The sequence below is a fragment of the Mercenaria mercenaria genome, chromosome 6 (genome assembly GCF_021730395.1).
Source record: "Mercenaria mercenaria strain notata chromosome 6, MADL_Memer_1, whole genome shotgun sequence".
Classification (NCBI taxonomy): domain Eukaryota; kingdom Metazoa; phylum Mollusca; class Bivalvia; order Venerida; family Veneridae; genus Mercenaria; species Mercenaria mercenaria.
This window is the reverse complement of record NC_069366.1, coordinates 20,758,082-20,776,998: the sequence shown is the minus strand read 5'-3', so window position 1 is coordinate 20,776,998 and position 18,917 is coordinate 20,758,082. Positions and strand designations below refer to the sequence as shown.

General features: G+C 34.8%; 2 protein-coding genes across 2 annotated transcripts in view; both read right to left on the bottom strand.

Moving 5' to 3' along the window:
- Positions 1 to 3,118: 3,118 nt before the first annotated feature.
- LOC123550630 (toll-like receptor 2) lies at positions 3,119 to 5,857 on the bottom strand. The gene has a single exon (XM_045339059.2). The coding sequence runs from the start codon at positions 5,855 to 5,857 to the stop codon at positions 3,119 to 3,121; it is 2,739 nt and encodes a 912-aa protein (XP_045194994.2).
- Positions 5,858 to 8,324: 2,467 nt separating this feature from the next.
- LOC123549465 (enhancer of mRNA-decapping protein 4-like) overlaps positions 8,325 to 18,917 on the bottom strand; it is a 48,193-nt gene continuing 37,600 nt past the window's right edge. The window contains exons 21-28 of the mRNA XM_045337588.2: positions 18,037 to 18,181; positions 17,468 to 17,611; positions 15,343 to 15,467; positions 14,287 to 14,452; positions 13,530 to 13,716; positions 12,634 to 12,850; positions 11,705 to 11,868; positions 8,325 to 10,423 (exon numbers count right to left, since the gene is read on the bottom strand). Coding sequence (XP_045193523.2) covers positions 10,243 to 10,423; positions 11,705 to 11,868; positions 12,634 to 12,850; positions 13,530 to 13,716; positions 14,287 to 14,452; positions 15,343 to 15,467; positions 17,468 to 17,611; positions 18,037 to 18,181 — 1,329 coding nt within the window. The 3' untranslated portion in view covers positions 8,325 to 10,242. The remainder of the gene's footprint in view (positions 10,424 to 11,704; positions 11,869 to 12,633; positions 12,851 to 13,529; positions 13,717 to 14,286; positions 14,453 to 15,342; positions 15,468 to 17,467; positions 17,612 to 18,036; positions 18,182 to 18,917) is intronic.

The window sequence follows — 18,917 nt, the reverse complement described above, 5'->3', positions numbered from 1 at the left end:
AACTTCGTGGTTTAAAATCATGAATTCTTCAAACACAAAGAATGAAGTGAAAAAACATATAATATGGAACAACTCCGACATTAAATTACAACAAAATACAATATATTGGGACAATTGGAACAGAAAAGGGAATAAAATATATTGATCAATTATTTGATTTCCGAACAAACAGGTTTTATAAGTTTGAAGAAGCAGAACGAATACTTAACTTGGAAAAAAGTGATTATCTCAAATACTACCAGTTGGTTACAAAGATACCGAAAATATTAATAGAAAGCATCTCTGAAAATTTTCTGTACGGAAATAAAACAAACATTCATATAGAAAAACTAAAAGTTTGTAAAACACCCAACCAGTATCTTTATAATTTACAAGCAACCAATGTACCATATGAAAAACCAACTGCTGCTGTGAAATGGGAATCTTTTTTTGAAAATGAAAACCTAAATTGGAAGAATATTTTTAGCGTACCATTCCTTTCTACCATTGATACAAATCTACGCAGTTTTCAATACAAATTTTTAATGCGTCTGTTGCCCACAAATAAATATCTATTTATCTGTAAGCTGGCCCCCAGTAACCTATGTGATTTCTGCTGCATGAATACAGAAACAATTGAACACATAATATGGGAATGTCCCAAAGTACAAGCCTTTTGGAACAATATTCAAATCTATTGACTACTAAAGGAATTGACGTGAAACTGAATATCAAAAACATATGTTTCGGTGTAATACAAAACAATAAGAAAAATGATGTTCTAAACTTTATAATAATATTATGCAAATATTTTATATTTAAATCTAAGTACAGCAAAAACATTCCAATGTTTGAGTGCTTTGTACAATACTTGAAAGCTAGGATAAAAATTGAAAAAGAAATCGCATTAATGCAAAACAAGTTAGATAGACATGAAGAAAAATGGTCAAAGTTCGATGAAATATAATAGTTGACTACACTAAACTTTACAACCCCTAAAACTCTTGTACATATACTAGTATTGAGTACTTGCTACTGAAACCAGGAAACGATCACCCTTTATTCCTCATTTTTTAATCTACTTTTTCATTAATCAAAGTTAGAACTCCCAAGTGAAATAGCTCTTTTTTTTCTTCTCTACTTCCTTCTCCTTCCTTCCTGTTTTCTTACCTTCCAAAACTCTTTGCATAATATTCGTATTGAATCTGACGTGATTTTGATTAGAAACATGTTAAGATCATGTTTTGTTTTTTACTATATATGTCATTGACATTGTATATAAAAATTGTATGTCATATACATGTATGTTATGCAAAGAAAAATAAACGGGGTTACCCAGCTGGGGCCTCAAAAAAAAAAAAAAAAAAAAGGTCATCACCTTTGAACGGTCAGTGGCAAAGCAACCACTGGGGAGGTTTAACCGGTTTATGGTGCGCAACTTACCTCACTCTTACCCCCATTGTGTTTCAGCGTCACAGAACAGAGTAAATAAAGGTGATCCCCGCCAGGTGAATCCCTAACGCACGCAATGGCAACATAGGGCAAGGAATGGAAAAACCCCACAACAAAGCCCTTGTAATTTTAAGAATCAAAAATGCATGTATTCAATACATTTTCAGAAGACAGCTCATCAAGGGAAAACCATAAAGGGCCTGACTAAACAAGTCGAAAAACAGAATCAACTCATTCCCAATGGATTGTAAAATATGCCTATCAAAGTTCTCCACTTGATTCGTAAGCCACAATCAAATAGGGAAACATAACGCCCGAAAGTAAAAGAGTTGAATCTGCATTCTCAAAAACAATCAGGCTTTGATGTATCTTCTCGCAGAAGTGTGTTAAATAACTACTAATTTTAAAACCTAATCTGACTCACGATAGTACAGTTAAACAAAATATTATGTATTTGACGAAGGGCTTTCCTTGTCGTGCCCGAAGGTTAGCTCAACCCTTCTGCCAAATATTTATATTTTTACTGGTTGATGTAGGTTCGTTTTTGGGGTGCTACACACCTGGGATCACTAATATTTGTTCCCAGAACAATCACTGAAACAAAGTAATAATTATCTTAGATAATATATTTATTCTAATGTAAAATCTATGCGTATGCTTTTTACAATAAGAAGGCAAGTGCAATGAAGCATTTACACTTGCTCTCAATTATTGCAATACAAAGACATAGATTAAAGGTTAGTACAATTCAGGTCGGGGTAGACAAGGATAACGGTAATTTATTATGTCAAGTATAGGGTTATAGGTTGGAAAAGATATACGGATTTATAGTAAAGAATATTTGGGTGAAATTGTTTCACTGAATCTTAAAAGGGGTGTACTCGATTTAATTACAACAAAAACAGTTTTAGTATGCTTTATATTTTATTTAAGAAGATGTTAAATTCAGAACAACACTGTCATGCCCTATGACATATTGTTAAATAACGATAGCCCCACTGACCAAGTTCATTCATAATATACAGGTTATATTCATTGAAATCCTCAACATAACTACACACTCTGGTAAACCAAATTGATCAAAAAATATATAATCCCATAAGATACATCCCAATCCAAATGAGAGAAACTAACAGTATCAAAACTAATATCAACCCTCATGTTAAAAATTTTAGTATGTATAGCATTACCATAAATAGTGCGATGATCATCTAAAATTGAAACAAAAGTATCCACATTGTTAATTTTATTTAACTGTTTAACTCGAGCTCACAGAGCTAAAAAATCGTCGACCAATCCAGAAACAAATAATTGTCCATATGAAGAATATCTTCCAAATAACGTGAAGTATTTTCAAATACATTTATAATGTCTTCTTATGTATCTGAAGAAAGGCTCAATATAAAATCGTTTTTGTAGCAGGATAAAAACAAATTTGCAACAAAAGATGCGCACTTTCTTCCAGCAGAAATACTAATTACTTATCGAAAAATCTGACGTAAATCAAGTTAAAATCATGTTATGGCATTAAGCATTCTGAGATTTTCTTTTAATAACTTCAAGGTTTCTGTTAGTGTCTTGTTTATTTGTTGATTAATTTAAAATAGACGTAAAATTTAAAATTTTAAACTGAGTACATAACTTTCCATTCATTTATACATCCAGGTAAGAGACACAAAACTTATATTTATTCATTCTTCCACGGGACTAGTTCTAAAATCGAATCGCACACATTATCCCAGGAAGTTTTTATCTCATAAATATCACCGTTCCTCTCCCACAGCAGTCGAGTATTTACCTTATATAGTTCTTGTAGGCTGGGAACCATTTCATTTACATTTACTTCATCTTTCACCATTAGGATAATAGGCTTATTCATACGGAGGGCGTGGTCAAATTCCATACGGCAGTATTCACTGTCACAGAAATTACGCGACAAAAGTAGAAGAACAACTGCTGACTGCTGAAGACATAAAACCATTTCATCATTTATTGGTTTTCCTAACTGAAAATGTCTGTCCCCGAGACAAACCATTCCTCTTTCAATTCCAATCTTTTGTTGTAGGTGTAAGTTTAAGGGATCATATACGTACTCTTTCGCAAAATTGCAATCGTTACTACTGTACGAAAGAAAAACTAAAAATTTTGTCTTAAGCTGATCAAGCCGAATGAGTTCGATACTATTTTGCATATTTTTCCATTTGAGTTTTCTCTGTCTGTATTTCAAGTAGACACGAACTGAGATAGCAGTCAGTGCAGCAATGGTTAAAGGTATCAAGGTTGACAAGATAACTATATTTCGTATCCACGTCTGCTTGTCACACTCTTCTTGGAGCTGATTTACAGCATTTCTATCAAAGGGTATAATATTGCCTCGAGGAGATGTGCATACAAACGTACGTCCAAAACGGTCAATGCTTGGTGCCGTCGCAAGCCATTTCACTGAAGCTAAGTTATCACAGGTTGAACATGTGAACGGGTTATCATCTAAACTGAAAACTACAAACTTGTTTTTTGCAGTCAGAGATTTTAGATTTACAAATGACTCTTGATCCAATATCGCAATTCTGTTGTTCTGTAAATTAAGTACTTTCAGATTCACTAAATGTCTTATCTTAAAACTTATATCCACAAGGAGGTTAGTGGATAAATCAATAAATTTCAACCGCTTATTGGATGTAAACATTTCTCTAGGAATGGAAGACAGTTGATTCGAAGACAGGTGAAGTGTCTCAAGATTTTCATAAAACGTGATCAGCTGTTCAAACAAAGAGCCATTTCGAGCTGCCATTTTAAACAGTTGATTATTACACAGATTCATCTCCAACAGATGAGAACAACAAGTGCACAACTTCGGATGAAAGAATTCGATAACGTTTGACGATAAATCTAGTTTTTCCAACATTGATTCATTGCATAGAAATATAGCATCTAAATACCTTAAACCCAGGTTTCTTATGATAATATTTGTAATGATACAATGACCTTTACAATGTGTACGTAAATTAACAGTTAGATTTTTAATGTCAACTTCTTTGTAGGTCGTGTATATACCAGTAACATTGAGCACACCTGAGGATGAAACAACTAAAGGTAACTCTAACTGCAAAGTAGTTGCTGTCCTTTGTAATTTAAACGCTATGTTTGTTCCAGAAAATGGAAATGGGGAATTGTCATTAATATTTTCAATATGAACGACATGCATATTTACATTTATAGAGCGTACTGAATTAAATGCTTTCAAATGATCATTTGTTCTCCCGGCATAGCAAAGCGCATCCACAAGAAAATACTTAGGAACATTTATTTGGTGTAAATTCAAAGATGTCAGAGGCTTTGAGAATAACGCGTCCAGAAATATTCTTGTTTTCTTCAAAGATTCGTATCCTTCAAAACTGTAACTAGTACCCATTAAAGTCAAATTTGTTAGAGAAAATGCCTCCAGAGTTGGTAGTATTGTTTTGTCAGAGGTAGGTAACGCGGTGGCTATGTCTTCTGCTAAAATACTTCCAGAGTAACTTGCAGAGAAATGTAGATCTTTAAGGTTATCAAGATATGTAAAAGAATTGTCAAATAGAAGCATAGACTGTTTAACAATTATAGTCAGCTGTCTAAGATTTTGAAGGCCTAAAAAAAAATATGGTGGGATTTTGTTGAGTCCATCCATTTGCAATGAATTAAGATGATCCAATCCTACAAAAGTTTCGTTGTGTATTTCAAAACTACTAAAAACACTTAAATTCATTTGCTGCAGGTTTTTAAGATTTGCAAATGCATCAGAATGGATACTATAAATGTTGTTTATTGCCAAAGACTTTAATCGTCCAAGTCCTTCAAATGAACCGTTGTATAATTTAACGATAGGCATTTCATGTAACTTAAGTTGCTCAAGATTTGACAAGCCCGAAAAAGCATTAGGTTTGATTTCTCTTAGTTCATAAATTTCCAGAACCTTTAAACGATTGAGTCCTGTAAAAGATCCATTATATAAGTGTATTCCTATAGAACGAGAACCACCTGGAATCATTCCATGTAGAATTGACAGTTTTGTCAGAATAGAAGGATGAATTCTCTTCAGCTCATCGACGAGTGATGATTTCAAATGGTGAAATCCTGCAAAGGAGTCTTTGTGTATTACCATAGGTTGATTGCTTAAGAGATACAGTTCCTCAAGAGTTGTAAGGCTTGAAAATGCGTAAGGACTGAGTATAGTTACTCCTTTAATACACAGTAACTTTAGATTATCAAGACCGGCAAATGATCCTTTGTCAATTTCGACATTATTGCTAATTAATGTTAGCTCCTCCAGGTTTGTCAAGCCTATCAATTTGTAAGGGTCGATTCTTCCAATTTCGTCTATCCGCAGAACCTTAACATTCTTCCATATTTCTCCTTCAAAATTGATAGTTTCTGCCACACTTCTCATGAATTTGTATAAGAAAAGGTTAATATAGACAAGTGTTACATTTTCAGGTACTCCGATTGGAATCCACTCACAAAAAAGGAATTCATTAACGTGTGTGCATGTCCGACAATTACTGGGTAAACAACACAGAATAAATCCAAGGCTAATAAAACGTGGAATTGACATCTTCATATCTTAAATAAACAGCCTTATCTGTACAGTTAAATTCATCATGGTTTTGTTCAAAAATGTAATGTCTTGATATATAAATAGTGCTAATTAGAGTTAAATTAGTCACAGTGTGTCATATATACCACATGTTGTTTCATATTGTAACTGTATTTAAGTACTGCCCTTAGCTGACTTTATTTCAAGTGTTTCGAATGATTTCCGGCTGTTTTTCTAACAGTTAACTAGCTTTTCTCACGGGAATCATTTCAAACACAGGTTAAAAATCAAGAGCCATGCCATGAGAAAACCAACATAGTGGCTTTGTGACCAGCATGGATCCAGACCAGCATGTGTATGCATTCCCGAATTTTCTCGATCATTTCACATTTACTGGGTAAACAATACAAAACAATAAATCCAATGCTATAAAAAGAGCACCGCCTATGGGTGCCATCGCTCGTCTGCAAGTGCTGGTCGGTATCTAAGAAAAGTGTTTTCTTGCTAGAAAAACTAATCTTACACCCAATAGTGTAAGATGACTCACGTGCTATAATTTATGAATGAATGCGTACATTCATACGCTACTATAACAAAATATCTTCTACACAAATTGAAGAATATGGCATGCAAGAAAAAGAATCAATCACTGCTAGCGGGTAAAGATGGGAATATCCGGCACTCGGGTAACTGTTTAGGCGGTCGCTTTGACTGCAGCACTCAAAGCTTATTTTAGTAATGTATCTCATAAATCTGATCCTTAATGATATTTTTTTGCATAATTACTATCGGTAATGTAGTAATTTCCTTACAAAACAGTATGTCTTAATTGTTAATCAATTGTGGAATAAAAGTGAATTTCCGTTAAGTAGATCTGACCGATGTAAAGGAACAAGTCGAGGTGAATTTTGATATTAAAAAAAACAACTTTATTATATTCGAAAATATCACATCAAAATAAAATACATATGGGAGTTCCGATTTAAGAATATGTGTTCACGACGATATTTTCAGTTTTACTCATGATAAAGAACACTTATCTTAAATATATCTGTCTGGATGCATTATCATTGCCTTTGGTAAGTACATGATAGATAGAGTTGTCATTTTTTGTGATCTAAGTAAAATAACTATTATTCAAAATTATTTCTGTTTCATAATATAAAGGGTAATTTTGTCAACTCGAAACAAGAGCACCGCCTTGCGGGTGCAGACGCTCATCAGAGTTTTTTGTTTCTGTATAACAGAAATATTGTCCTACCCGTGTGTTTTTATGAATTTTTCTAAGTCCAAAAGGGGCCATAATTCTTGCAAAAAGCAGGATGGAGTTATGTTTCTTGCTGTACAGAGTCAGCTTTTGATGGTGAACAAGTGATGCAAGTTTTAAAGCAATAGCTTTGATAATTTAGGAGAAAAGCTGACCTAAACACAAAACTTAACCAAGAAATCTGATTCTCCAAGTCCAAAAGGAAACCTAACAAAGTGGGCACATTTTGGTATTTTTTGGGTACATTCTGACTTTACCATGTGGGTACATTTTGGTTTGGGTACGTTTTGACCATAATCCCGAACTATGTACATTAAGTTGTCATTTCTAACCATTCACATGAAAAAGAGATTTGTTAAGCCCTAATCAGATTCTGGTAGGTTTAACTATTTTACACAAAGAGATCTTAAAACTTTAATATTTTATAAAGTTAGATACTGCTTTCTACAATCATTACGTTAACAGAGACTATTCAGTTATGTTGTTTTTCTCATCTGTGAGCTCTAGTATACATACTTTCTAACATGTATTGCATTCAGGAATATTTTTAATGATCGTTAATTCAATTTTGTCAGTAAAACAAACTTCTTAAAACATACCATCAATCCTAAATATTAACGTCCGTTACGCGTCTTTTTCAAAATTTATCAGTCATATAAACGACAATGTCTACTTGCAGGAATAAGCACAATGCTCAGCTTTATAGCGGTGCCCCACTGAAATATCACGCCGTAGACACGTGACACGATACCCCACCAAGTCACATTATACTGACATCGGGCTGACTGGTCCTAGAACTATCTTTTAATACCGAGTACCAGACGAGGAAGCTTCACATCGTTGGTACGACGCACCCTGGGAGCAAATCCACGACCTCTTGCACTCAGCCGGCGCCCTACCACTAGGCTACTTAGCCTGTTGGTTGCCATTTGCGATAACTTCCCCTATTTAATTTTTTTATAGGGCGCTGTTGCTTTTACAAGGCAGCTCTGCCTTTTAGGTAGCACCTTATTTATTTTTTATAATTATAGATCAAGTCAAAGAAAACAAATGAAAGTTTCATTATTTATTCTAGCCTTCTGCTATTCACTATCATCAGTAAAAACAAAATGTACAAAACTAACAAAACACATAATACCTTTGGTACTGTGTACACAACTGACAGATATACATATAACTGAAAATTAAACTATAATTGTATAGTGGATGAAAGAAGAAGTTACCTAAAATTTCCTTATTCCACCAATTTCAATCAAGACTCAAAACTATAAAAATTAAACAAACAACCTTGTGAGTATTTAAAATAAAGCCTATCTCTATGTTTTTCTGAAGTATTATTTTGTCTTTTTTATTGATTGTTTTCTTTGTAGAGAGGTTTTCTTTGATAAAAACAGGACTTGTGACCTGCTGGTAAGAGAGCAATACAGAGTTACTTGATATCCCAAGTTTTTTTTTCAATTACTGCATGAAACAGTAGGATAAAAGTCCAATAAGAAAAGTCACACTAAAAGAACTCAGTCAGTCCTCGATGGCATATGACCTTTGACCTGTTTCAATCAAGCAGAACACTTGTTTCACCATGGATTTGAATCTACGACCTGGATGGAGCATGACCTTTGGCCTTCTGTTTCAATCAAGGACACTTACATCCTAGATTTGAATCTATGGCCTATCTAACCTTCTCTTCCAGTCAAGGACACTTGTTTCACCCTGGATTTGAATCTATGACCTGGATGGAGCATGACCTTTGGCCTTCTGTGTCAATCAAGGACACTTGTTTTATCCCGGATTTTAATCTATGATCTGGATGGATTATGACCTTTAACCTTCTGTTTCAATCAAGGACACTTGTTTCATCCTGCATTTGAATCTTCGACTGTGATGGAGTATTCTGCTCTACCTATTAAGCTAATAGCATGGGTTACAGTAAATAAGGCTATTTGGTCAAAAAGAGAATGTATATTGTATGAATAGCAGACAGTTTAGTAATCTCTTCTGTAAGACCTCAAAATATAGAAGTAATGCGATTTAAACACTATCTGTGATTAAAGAAAAACTAAGCCGACCATAAACTTCAAGTGAACAAATAATGGTCAAAAGTGTTGAAAAATATACCAGAAAAAGTAAATAAAATAAGCAGATATCATCTGTTTGTCAGATAGATAAATATAGTAATATAAATGGTTGTGAAAAACAGCCTTTGGCTCAGTAAGTATAGAAGTACATGTTTACAATATCATGTTCACTGGATAATGATTTCAAAGTCTACATCAAGCACATTATAAAGTTATGCATCAAGGTATATCAAGAAATATGCTTCTATTGTTTGTTAAGCATTAACAGATTCCTGACACTGAGAAATGTTTGTAACATATGATGAAGTGGTTACTGCTCAAGTCAAAACACTAAAGCATATAAAACCTAAATAGCAGTAGTTCAGCTTATTTCAAGTATTATTAATCTCTGTAAGACTAGATAATTAGAAAGTGTTTTTTGTTACTGTTATCCAGTAAACTTTGTATGTAAGTCTTACAAGAATAGTAAAGGCAAATGGAAACAATTTGTATAATTTCGTTATTTCCTATCACTGTCCATAAAACAGAGGATAAAATAGATGAAATTGAACATTGACCAATTCGCCGATCTTTCTGATAAAAGAATTTAAACATTAAACAGATGTATATAGTAGATTATCTAACAAAATGTTGATTTTTTTTTGCTTTCATTTATTCATTGGAAAAAGGGCTATGATACAATTTCTTGATCTTTCAAAACTTATGTATAACCAAAAGATGAATAATAAATCCAGTTGTTTTCTAACATTGTTCATTTTAATACTCCACATACTGCCGATTTTTTTTCAACCAAAACTGTACTTTGTCCAATAAATGCTGCTCCTGGACAACACACAGAACATTTTTACTGTACATCCTTTTATTCACACTTTTACAGTCACAATCAAGCACCATTTCTACTTTATTAACGACTCTGAAGCCATGAGTAACATTTTCAGTGACCTTGTCACCTTGTCATTAGGATGAGCAGGCATAAAAATTCTTAATTTTTGGTTGAGAGCATAAAGCACTCCTTTCATGTGTTCCTGAGTGACAGAGTCATGGGGGTCAAGGTTCATCACAGCTTCCTCCAAATACCTGAAACATAATCATACCATTTTATTACAGGTTTTTCATTGAATTATTTGAAATAATAGAGTTAACTACATCCGTTTATTTCATGGTAAAAAAAAAATCATGAATTTCTCGCTAGTACAGAACTACAGTCCATATAATTCTTTCTACTTTTTATTATATTTCTGTTGCATAGCTTTTGCTTGACTAAGCTTTTCTTCATATGAGCCGCGCCATGAGAAAACCGACATAGTGGCTTTGCGACCAGCATAGATCCAGACCAGCCTGCGCATACGCGCAATCTAGTCAGGATCCATGCTGTTCGCTTTCAAAGCCTACTGGAATTAGAGAAACTGTTAGCGAACAGCATGGATCCTGACCAGACTGCGCGGATGCGCAGGCTGGTCTGGATCCATGCTGGTCGCAAAGCCACTATGTTGGTTTTCCCATGGCGCGGCTCATATTTTTTATCCCTTTGTATCATTTTTTTCAGCTGGCTAGCATTCTCTAAATTTCCAACAAGGTCATGATAGTCCTATGGCTCAGTTGGGTACTGGAAAATGATTTCTTGACTCTCTACACAAGCTACATGCCAAATACTCAAGCTCCATGCCTTGAGGTTTTAGACAAGAAGATTTTTAAAGGTTTTCCTATATAAGAAAGATCCCCATGGGCAGGACTGATTTTGACCACAAGGGCATGATTTGAACACACCTGGTAAATAACCACTACACAAAGCTACATGCCATATATGTAAGCTCAAGGGCTTAAAGTTTTAGAAAATCAGATTTTTAAAGTTTTTCCTACTTCAGTCTATCTATCTATAAACAAGTGAACCCAGGGCAGGACCAATTTTGATCCAAAAAGTATGATTTGAACAAATTTGGTAAGGGCCCACCTAATATCCCTAATATCAAACTATGGGAATTATGGTTTCAGACAAGATTTTTAAAGTTTAAGTTTTTCCTTTTGGTTGCCATGGCAACCAGAATTCTGCATGGAGTGGAATTTTTCTAAAAGCTTTGGTTAAGGACCATCTAAGGAACATCCAGGCCAAATTTCATCAACTTCCACTAGTTTTAGAAAAGATGTTTAAGTGAAATATTGAGGCAGGATGATGAAAGCAGGATACCAGATGACAGACCATCCCCCTATACTAACAGTTCACCCTGAACAAAGTTCAGATGAGCTAAAATTGAGACAGAAATCTCGAAAAGATGGACCACTTTCTCTGATTGCATGTCCTGACAACAGACTAAAATGCTTCTATATCACTGAATAATCCACATGGTATTCAATACTTACTTGTGCTTCAGATCTGTGTGGTTCTCTAGGTCAGCTGACAGTTGCTGTATGAGGGAGAGCAAGACAGGCTGATGAAGGGGACATGGCTGTTGATTGAACACTTGGGATGGGTTCACTGCCTCACATAAACTCATCACAAGTTCTAGATTAGCTGCTGACAGTGCCTGAAATTGTTCTCAATTTATTAACGAGTATTTAATTATGTGACATGTAGGGTGTAATTGTTTAGTTTATACTAATTAATATTTTGCTCGATTGTGATGAACGCTTGAAGATTATTTTGACTAATTTTGAATCTATTTCCTGAAAAAAAACAAAACAGTATTGGTGCTACATAAGAAGGTATGGTCATGACCCCAGTAGGACTCAAATGAATGACATGCGGTTTTAGTGGCAAATACCTTAATCAAAGGACCACCGCTCCCCTCTAAAATGATCATTTCAACATTATTCCTGCAGATAAATGTGGTATAACACTAATCAAGCTAAACCTCTCTATTAACATTTCACTAGCATTGTCTGCTCCCCTTGCATCTTATACCTTTCAAAACAGGAACTATCTTTGGAAAAATAATCTCAAAGAAGGCTCAGTTGTTCCCTAATATAATGGCAATCCAACAAAGCTGAAAGTCAAAGTTGATGTGATATGAGCCGCGTCATGAGAAAACCAACATAGTGGCTTTGCGACCAGCATGGATCCAGATCAGCCTGCGCATCCGCACAGTCTGGTCAGGATCCATGCTGTTTGCTTTTAAAGCCTATTGCAATTAGAGAAACTGTTAGCGAACAAAATGGATCCTAACCAGACTGCACAGATACGCAGGCTGGTCTGGATCTATGCTGGTCGCAAAGCCGTTATGTTGGTTTACTCATGGTACGGCTCATATATTACTGAATCAGGTGTTCACAAGCTTAAAATAATGACTTACCTGCTGAAATGCTGCATTCAACTGTCCTTGTCGTAGGAGATTCATTATGTGTGTTTTCTCTACCTGGGGGTCAGGGGTCGCTCTCATAGGGGTTACGGCCCCTGACCTCATGGCACTAAGAACGCTATCACTGATGGTGCTACCCTGTTCCCTCATGGCAACAGCCACCTCCTCTCGCACAGCTTCTCTCACATACTGTGACATCTCGTCTTGTAACCTGTCATACATTTGAAAAAATAAAATAATTATTTTTAAAATAAGAACACTCTAGACATGGAAAAATGAAGAATGTGGCTGCTGTTTAAAGAAAAAAATCAAGTAAGGATATCATGCATTTGTAATACTTAACTAACTGGCAGATAATAACTGAAGACTGAGCCGCACCATGAGAAAACCAACATAGTGCATTTGCGACCAGCATGGATCCAGACCAGCCTGTGCATCTGCGCAGTCTGGTCAGGATCCATACTCTTAGCTATAGGTTTCTCTAATTGCAATAGGGTTTGAAAGCAAACAGTATGGATCCTGACCAGACTGTGCGAATGCGCAGGCTGGTCTGGATCCATGCTGGTCGCAAATGCACTATATTGGTTTTCTCATGGTGTGGCTCAGTACTGTTTCAAAGAGTAAGCCAGTGAGTTTCATTTGTTTTCCTGCAATGGCAGTAACATTTTTGTAAACATACATACACTAGCCATTCTCTAAGTTATGAGTTCTGGGCACAAGGAACCAAGAGTTAAGACTTAACAGCCTGAAGAATCTGTTTCAGATATTTTAAAAAGTATTGAAAACACGAAGCACGAAATCCACTGAAAAAAAGTTCCGTTGTCATATTTGCAATGAAATGTAACTTTAATATTAATATGTTTTAGGAAAAGGGAGAGCTGAATTTTTACCTTGATAAAGATTTATGCACTTCGTTGTTAAGTTGTGACTGTATTGTGGCTAACACATGAGATTTCATTTGTTCCGCAGATGTCTGGAAGGAATCTGTAAGTTTCCGTAATTCGGCTACAATGGGGTCCCGAGTTTCTAGATGTTTCTGTCTTATTCCTTCCAAATGTGATTCTAATTGTCTAGTATCTATAAATATAAGTCAAACATCATGCAATTCTTTTGTTTCTGTTGGGTTTAACATCTCAACAACACAATTATAGGTCATATGGTGACTTTCCAGCTTTCATGGCGGTGGAAGACCTAATGTGCCCAATCTAGCATTATTTTAGAACCATCAACTTTAGCAACCCAGCCTAATGACTTTCTGACATGAAAGAGTTCTACACCCCTAGGTGTGGTTCTCAACCCAAAGCAGTGAGGGGCAAGTGATTCAATGTCGCAACCTTTACCACTCTACCACAGAAAAAGTTAGTACTGGTAAAGAATCCAGGAACAAGCCTGTCATTACACAACATAGATAACTGAAAGACATCTGAGCAATGGCATTTTACCCTAAACAAACAAACACAAACTTTAAAGCCCGATTTATCACTAAAATAACTGTCACCTACAAATTCCACTGTTTATGTTGCATCATGTAAAAAAATGTTTGACAACCTCCCCTAATCCACAACATCTTTCTTGTGTTATTTTTAGAACGCAACATTCAGCATCTTGCTGAACTGAATTTTTACAAACATTTGTGACTAAACTTACATTCTTTCGTTCCTCTTTGGAAGCTGTCTGTCACTTGTTGGTACATACTTTGTGTAGTTCTCTCAAATGATGGTATCACAATGTTTTGGAAGGCCTCCCTGTAAGCTGCCTGCATCGGTGCCTGGATTGCATTCCCTGCAGCTACACCCACTGCTTCTACTGTTTGCTGGTAACAAAAGATATGACACACAGTGAATATCATTGGAATTTGTATGTATAATAAAAGTCAACTTTATACAATTATCGTCTTTTTCATAGGTTGATATCAGTATTTATCAATCCGAAAAGAGTTATATTCACCGAGCCTGAGGGTTGATAAATCCTGATATCAACCTATGAAAAAGTCAATAATTGTTTTATTACATGAATAAATGTATAGTCAGTCTTGTTATTACAATTGTATCTTTAATAAAGAAATAAGGAATAAATTTAGACCAAATCAGGTTGATATTGGTTTTCCAAGCACCTACTTTGATCTATTTTTATTTTCGTACTATTTATAACCCAAGATAAGTTAATATGATATGTACTCATTACTTTTAGAACCGTTTTCAGCCAATCAGAGAAACAATAGAATACAGTCATGTAATAAACTAAATTACTGCACATTTCATGCTTAACACTCTTTTATCCTTATACTAGTAATTACCATTGCATCTGCAACTTACAGCACCAAACTTACAAACTCGATAAATACAAAGTACGTAGAACTTACACCGCTACAAAGGTGATGTTTTTTTTGATACAAAGAAAGCAAAGTCTAGTATTTTCCTAAAAGCAAGCCAAATCCACATTACTTTTATACTCACTCAGAAGAATTTACACCTGGCTACTTTTGATATACATGTAACATATAAAATGCCTTAATTTTTTTTTAAACTTTTTTTTATTCTCTTCCCCTTTTAAAAAAAATTTCTTTGCAAAAAAAGGTGATGGAAAAACACTGATATTTGTATAACATTTTCATTAAACGGTCATTGTTATCAAAATCCAATAATCTCAGGTTCACCTTCTAAAATGATCAGCCAAGGTCCACGTCATAGGACAGACACTTACCCGTGACCTGAATGTTTTGGAGATGTGGGAAACATTTTCTCTCAGGAGGGAATCAGCAGCTGTCAGTTTCTGTGACATCTCCTGGTGTATCTGATCTTTAACTGGTTCCAGCACTTTTGTAATACCTGTAATAAATGTCACAATAAATATTAACCCTTATCATGCCGAACATGACTGATTCTGCTTTTGTGACCAGTGTGGCACACACATTTGTGCAGTCTGACCCTGATCTGCACTGTTTGCAATTCAGTCATAATCTTTTGGTAAGCACCCCTTTTAACAGTTAATAGTACAGTCCAAATTGAAATTGAAAGCTGGACAAGTTCATTTTAGAAATAGCAGGGTAAGGATTAATTCAATGTCATCACTGCTTTATCCTTTTTCTATAACATACTTATGTAAACACTTTTATAATAATTCTAAGGCTATTCAAGTCCTTATTTCAAGTTTTTTTTTTTAACCTTTACCCTGCTAAATTTCTAAAATGGACTAGTCCATTCAGTTTGGACAGGACCATTTATTATTTGATAGAATGCTCACTGAAAATTTACTGACTGAATACCGAACAGTGCAGACTATGCACTGGTCGAAAAGGAAGAATCACATGCCGCCAGCAGGCTTAAGGCTAATACAGTAAATTCAAAACAATCAGTGTTTCCTTAAACAAAAAAAAATTATCCTAATGCAACACCTAAATTGTGATGATTCATCACACAAAAATGCATTTGCAAAAACACATATTACCCTAAAAATAGCACACCTGACACAGGGTTAGATGCCCTTGTTTGTGCCACAGAGTTCCCAATCATTTACATTAGATAGCTGGTTCAGGAAGAGTTTCTGACAGACAAACTAAATGACTACTATATTCATCTCTTTTGAGGTGGGGGTGGGGAGCAAACAAAACTGACTATTGAACACTTCTAAGAAAAAAACAGCTTGAAACTTTTTATCACAAGATGTAGATTCATTTTTACAGATACGCAGTTGTTAAATGTCTTACTTTAATGGGAACTAGAGTTGTCACTGGAAGTTGTAAGTACCCTGCAAAACTGTACTGTCACAAGAATTAAGTACATGTATTTAAGCAATGGCAGGGTGCCTCACTTTGACATGATTTGTTTCTACATTTCTGAGCATTACAATAGAATTATTCTATGTAAAATTTATCTATCAAGTTTTTCTTGAGACAAAATTACAGTCCTCCATCTCTGATAAGATAGAATACAGCCCAGGCCTGGCATAGTACAGAAATGAAAATCCTCCTATAAATAAATGTCATCCCATGTGTAACTTTCTAAAACTAGCAACATCACTTTTTTCTGCACACAAAAGATGATAATGCTGACACATGAAATTAATCCAGATAATGCCATTAAATCTGCTTGAATTTTATATTTATCTTAGGCCATATGCAAAAATCTCGAAATCAAGTATTTTTACTAAACAAATCAATAATGTTTTGTCTGACCATATCATAAGTAATGTTGATTTATAACTGCGAAAAGTTTTATCAAAATCTGAACTGTAAAACAATATCTATTTTCAAAAATGTCATCAAAAATTGTGATTTTTCTGTAGATTCTCATTATGAAAGCTTGCTTTTTCCATATCAGTGTAGTAAAAAAAGCAAGAACACTTCCCTGTCTTTTTTATTTGCAAAATTTTCTTGGTATATTTTGAAGTTTCTAAAAATCTAAGTTTAATCAAATTCTACTTCATGGATAAAATTTATCTGCTGTAAAGAATTAACTAAGTAACTTTGAAGAAGCAATCCAAGGGCATATAACTATGACATGCCTACAGGTACTAAAATCACCTAAAAATTTACACTTTATGATGATAATGTGTATAATGTTTCAATTTTATATGAAATTCCTTTTAAACCGTGGAATTAGTAAGTAAAAAAATATTTTGCAACGGAGGGACCAACAGACTAACCAGTTGACCAGCCACAAGATGACTTCTATTGCCCCTCTAAATTTTCTGTGTTTTATGCAAAATGCAGGTTAGAGGTTGGAACAGACATTCAGAATACTTGGGAGAAAACTTCAGACAACAGAGATGTGTATCACTATTTTTATAAATTCATAAGCTTTCAATGTATGTACACTGAAATTCTTACTAGGGATGATGGTGCTGCGTACAACTTTGTCCATGTGACTATTCACTGCCTGACCAAGTGATTGAGCTACCATGTTTTGTAATCTTTCTTGCTTGCGTTCATCTCTCGTTTCCGCTTGCCGTAAAATATCCTGTACTCTCTGATGTAATACTGGTTAAAGAATCATAAATATGCAATTTTAAAATATTAAAAGATTTTTTCCACTTTCCGACAAAACACACAACAGTAAGCAGGCAATATGAGACAGTTATAACAAAATTTTATAAATATGAATACATATCTTTGCATTTAAGAACATATTTTCCCTTTTTCTCATTCTCTATTTTTTTCATCTGCCAAAACAATTCAGTATATTTCAAGTATGCCACCCTAAGAGTCATCATCACTCAATAACCTATACTTAGCCATGTGTTCATAAATCTGTCCATACATTCATCAAAGTTCCAGGCTTCTCATTTCTCATTACTTTTCTAGAAAGAATAGCAGAGGTATTAAGGCAAATGTATCCAGGGTTGAAACCAAGACATCCATCATTATCTTTTACATGGACTTATAAATAAAAAGGATATTTTCTCTTTGTGAGTGCTGGTTAAACAGTCTCTCTACCCTTGAGGTTACAATATTCTCGAGTTTACCGAGATGTTCCTCAATACTCGGTTGAGATCCTTCAGATACCTGATGTAATTGCTCCTGCTCCAGCTGCCGACGCCTTAACTGCAATATATTAAGAAAACGTGATTTATTTTCTTTTCAAACCAGCTAGCACATTTTAGCTAAGAAGGATAATCATTATAGTAATATGGCTTGCTTAAACAATAGAAAAACAATAGGGCCATGATGGCCCTATATATCGCTCACCAGAGTTGATCTGGCCTACTGACCTAGTTTTTGACCCCACATGACCAAGAGTTGAACTTGACCTAAAGATCATCAAGACAAACATTCTGACTAAATTTAATAAAGATTTGGTTACAACTGTGGCCTCTAGAGTGTTCACAAGCTTTTCCTTTGATTTGACAGGTGACCTAGTTTTTGACCCCACATGACCCAGATTCGAACATGACCTATAGATTATCAAAACAAACATTCTGACTAATTCTTATGAGTTTCAAACTTAAATTGTGGTCTCAAGAGTGTTGAAAAGATTTTCCTTTGATCTGGCCTAGTGACCTAGGTTTTGACCCCACATGACCCAGATTCACCCTTGACCTAGAAATGATTAAGACAAACATTCTGACCCAGTTTCATAAAGATTGAGTCACAAATGTGGCCTCTAAAGTGTTCACAAGCTTTTCCTTTAATTTGACCTGGTGACCTAGCTTTTGACCCCACATGACCCACATTCAAACTTGACCTAAAAATCATCAAGCAAAACTTTCTGACTAAGATTCCTAAATATTGGGTCACAACTGTGGCCTCTAGAGTGTGCACAAGCTTTTCCTTTGATTTG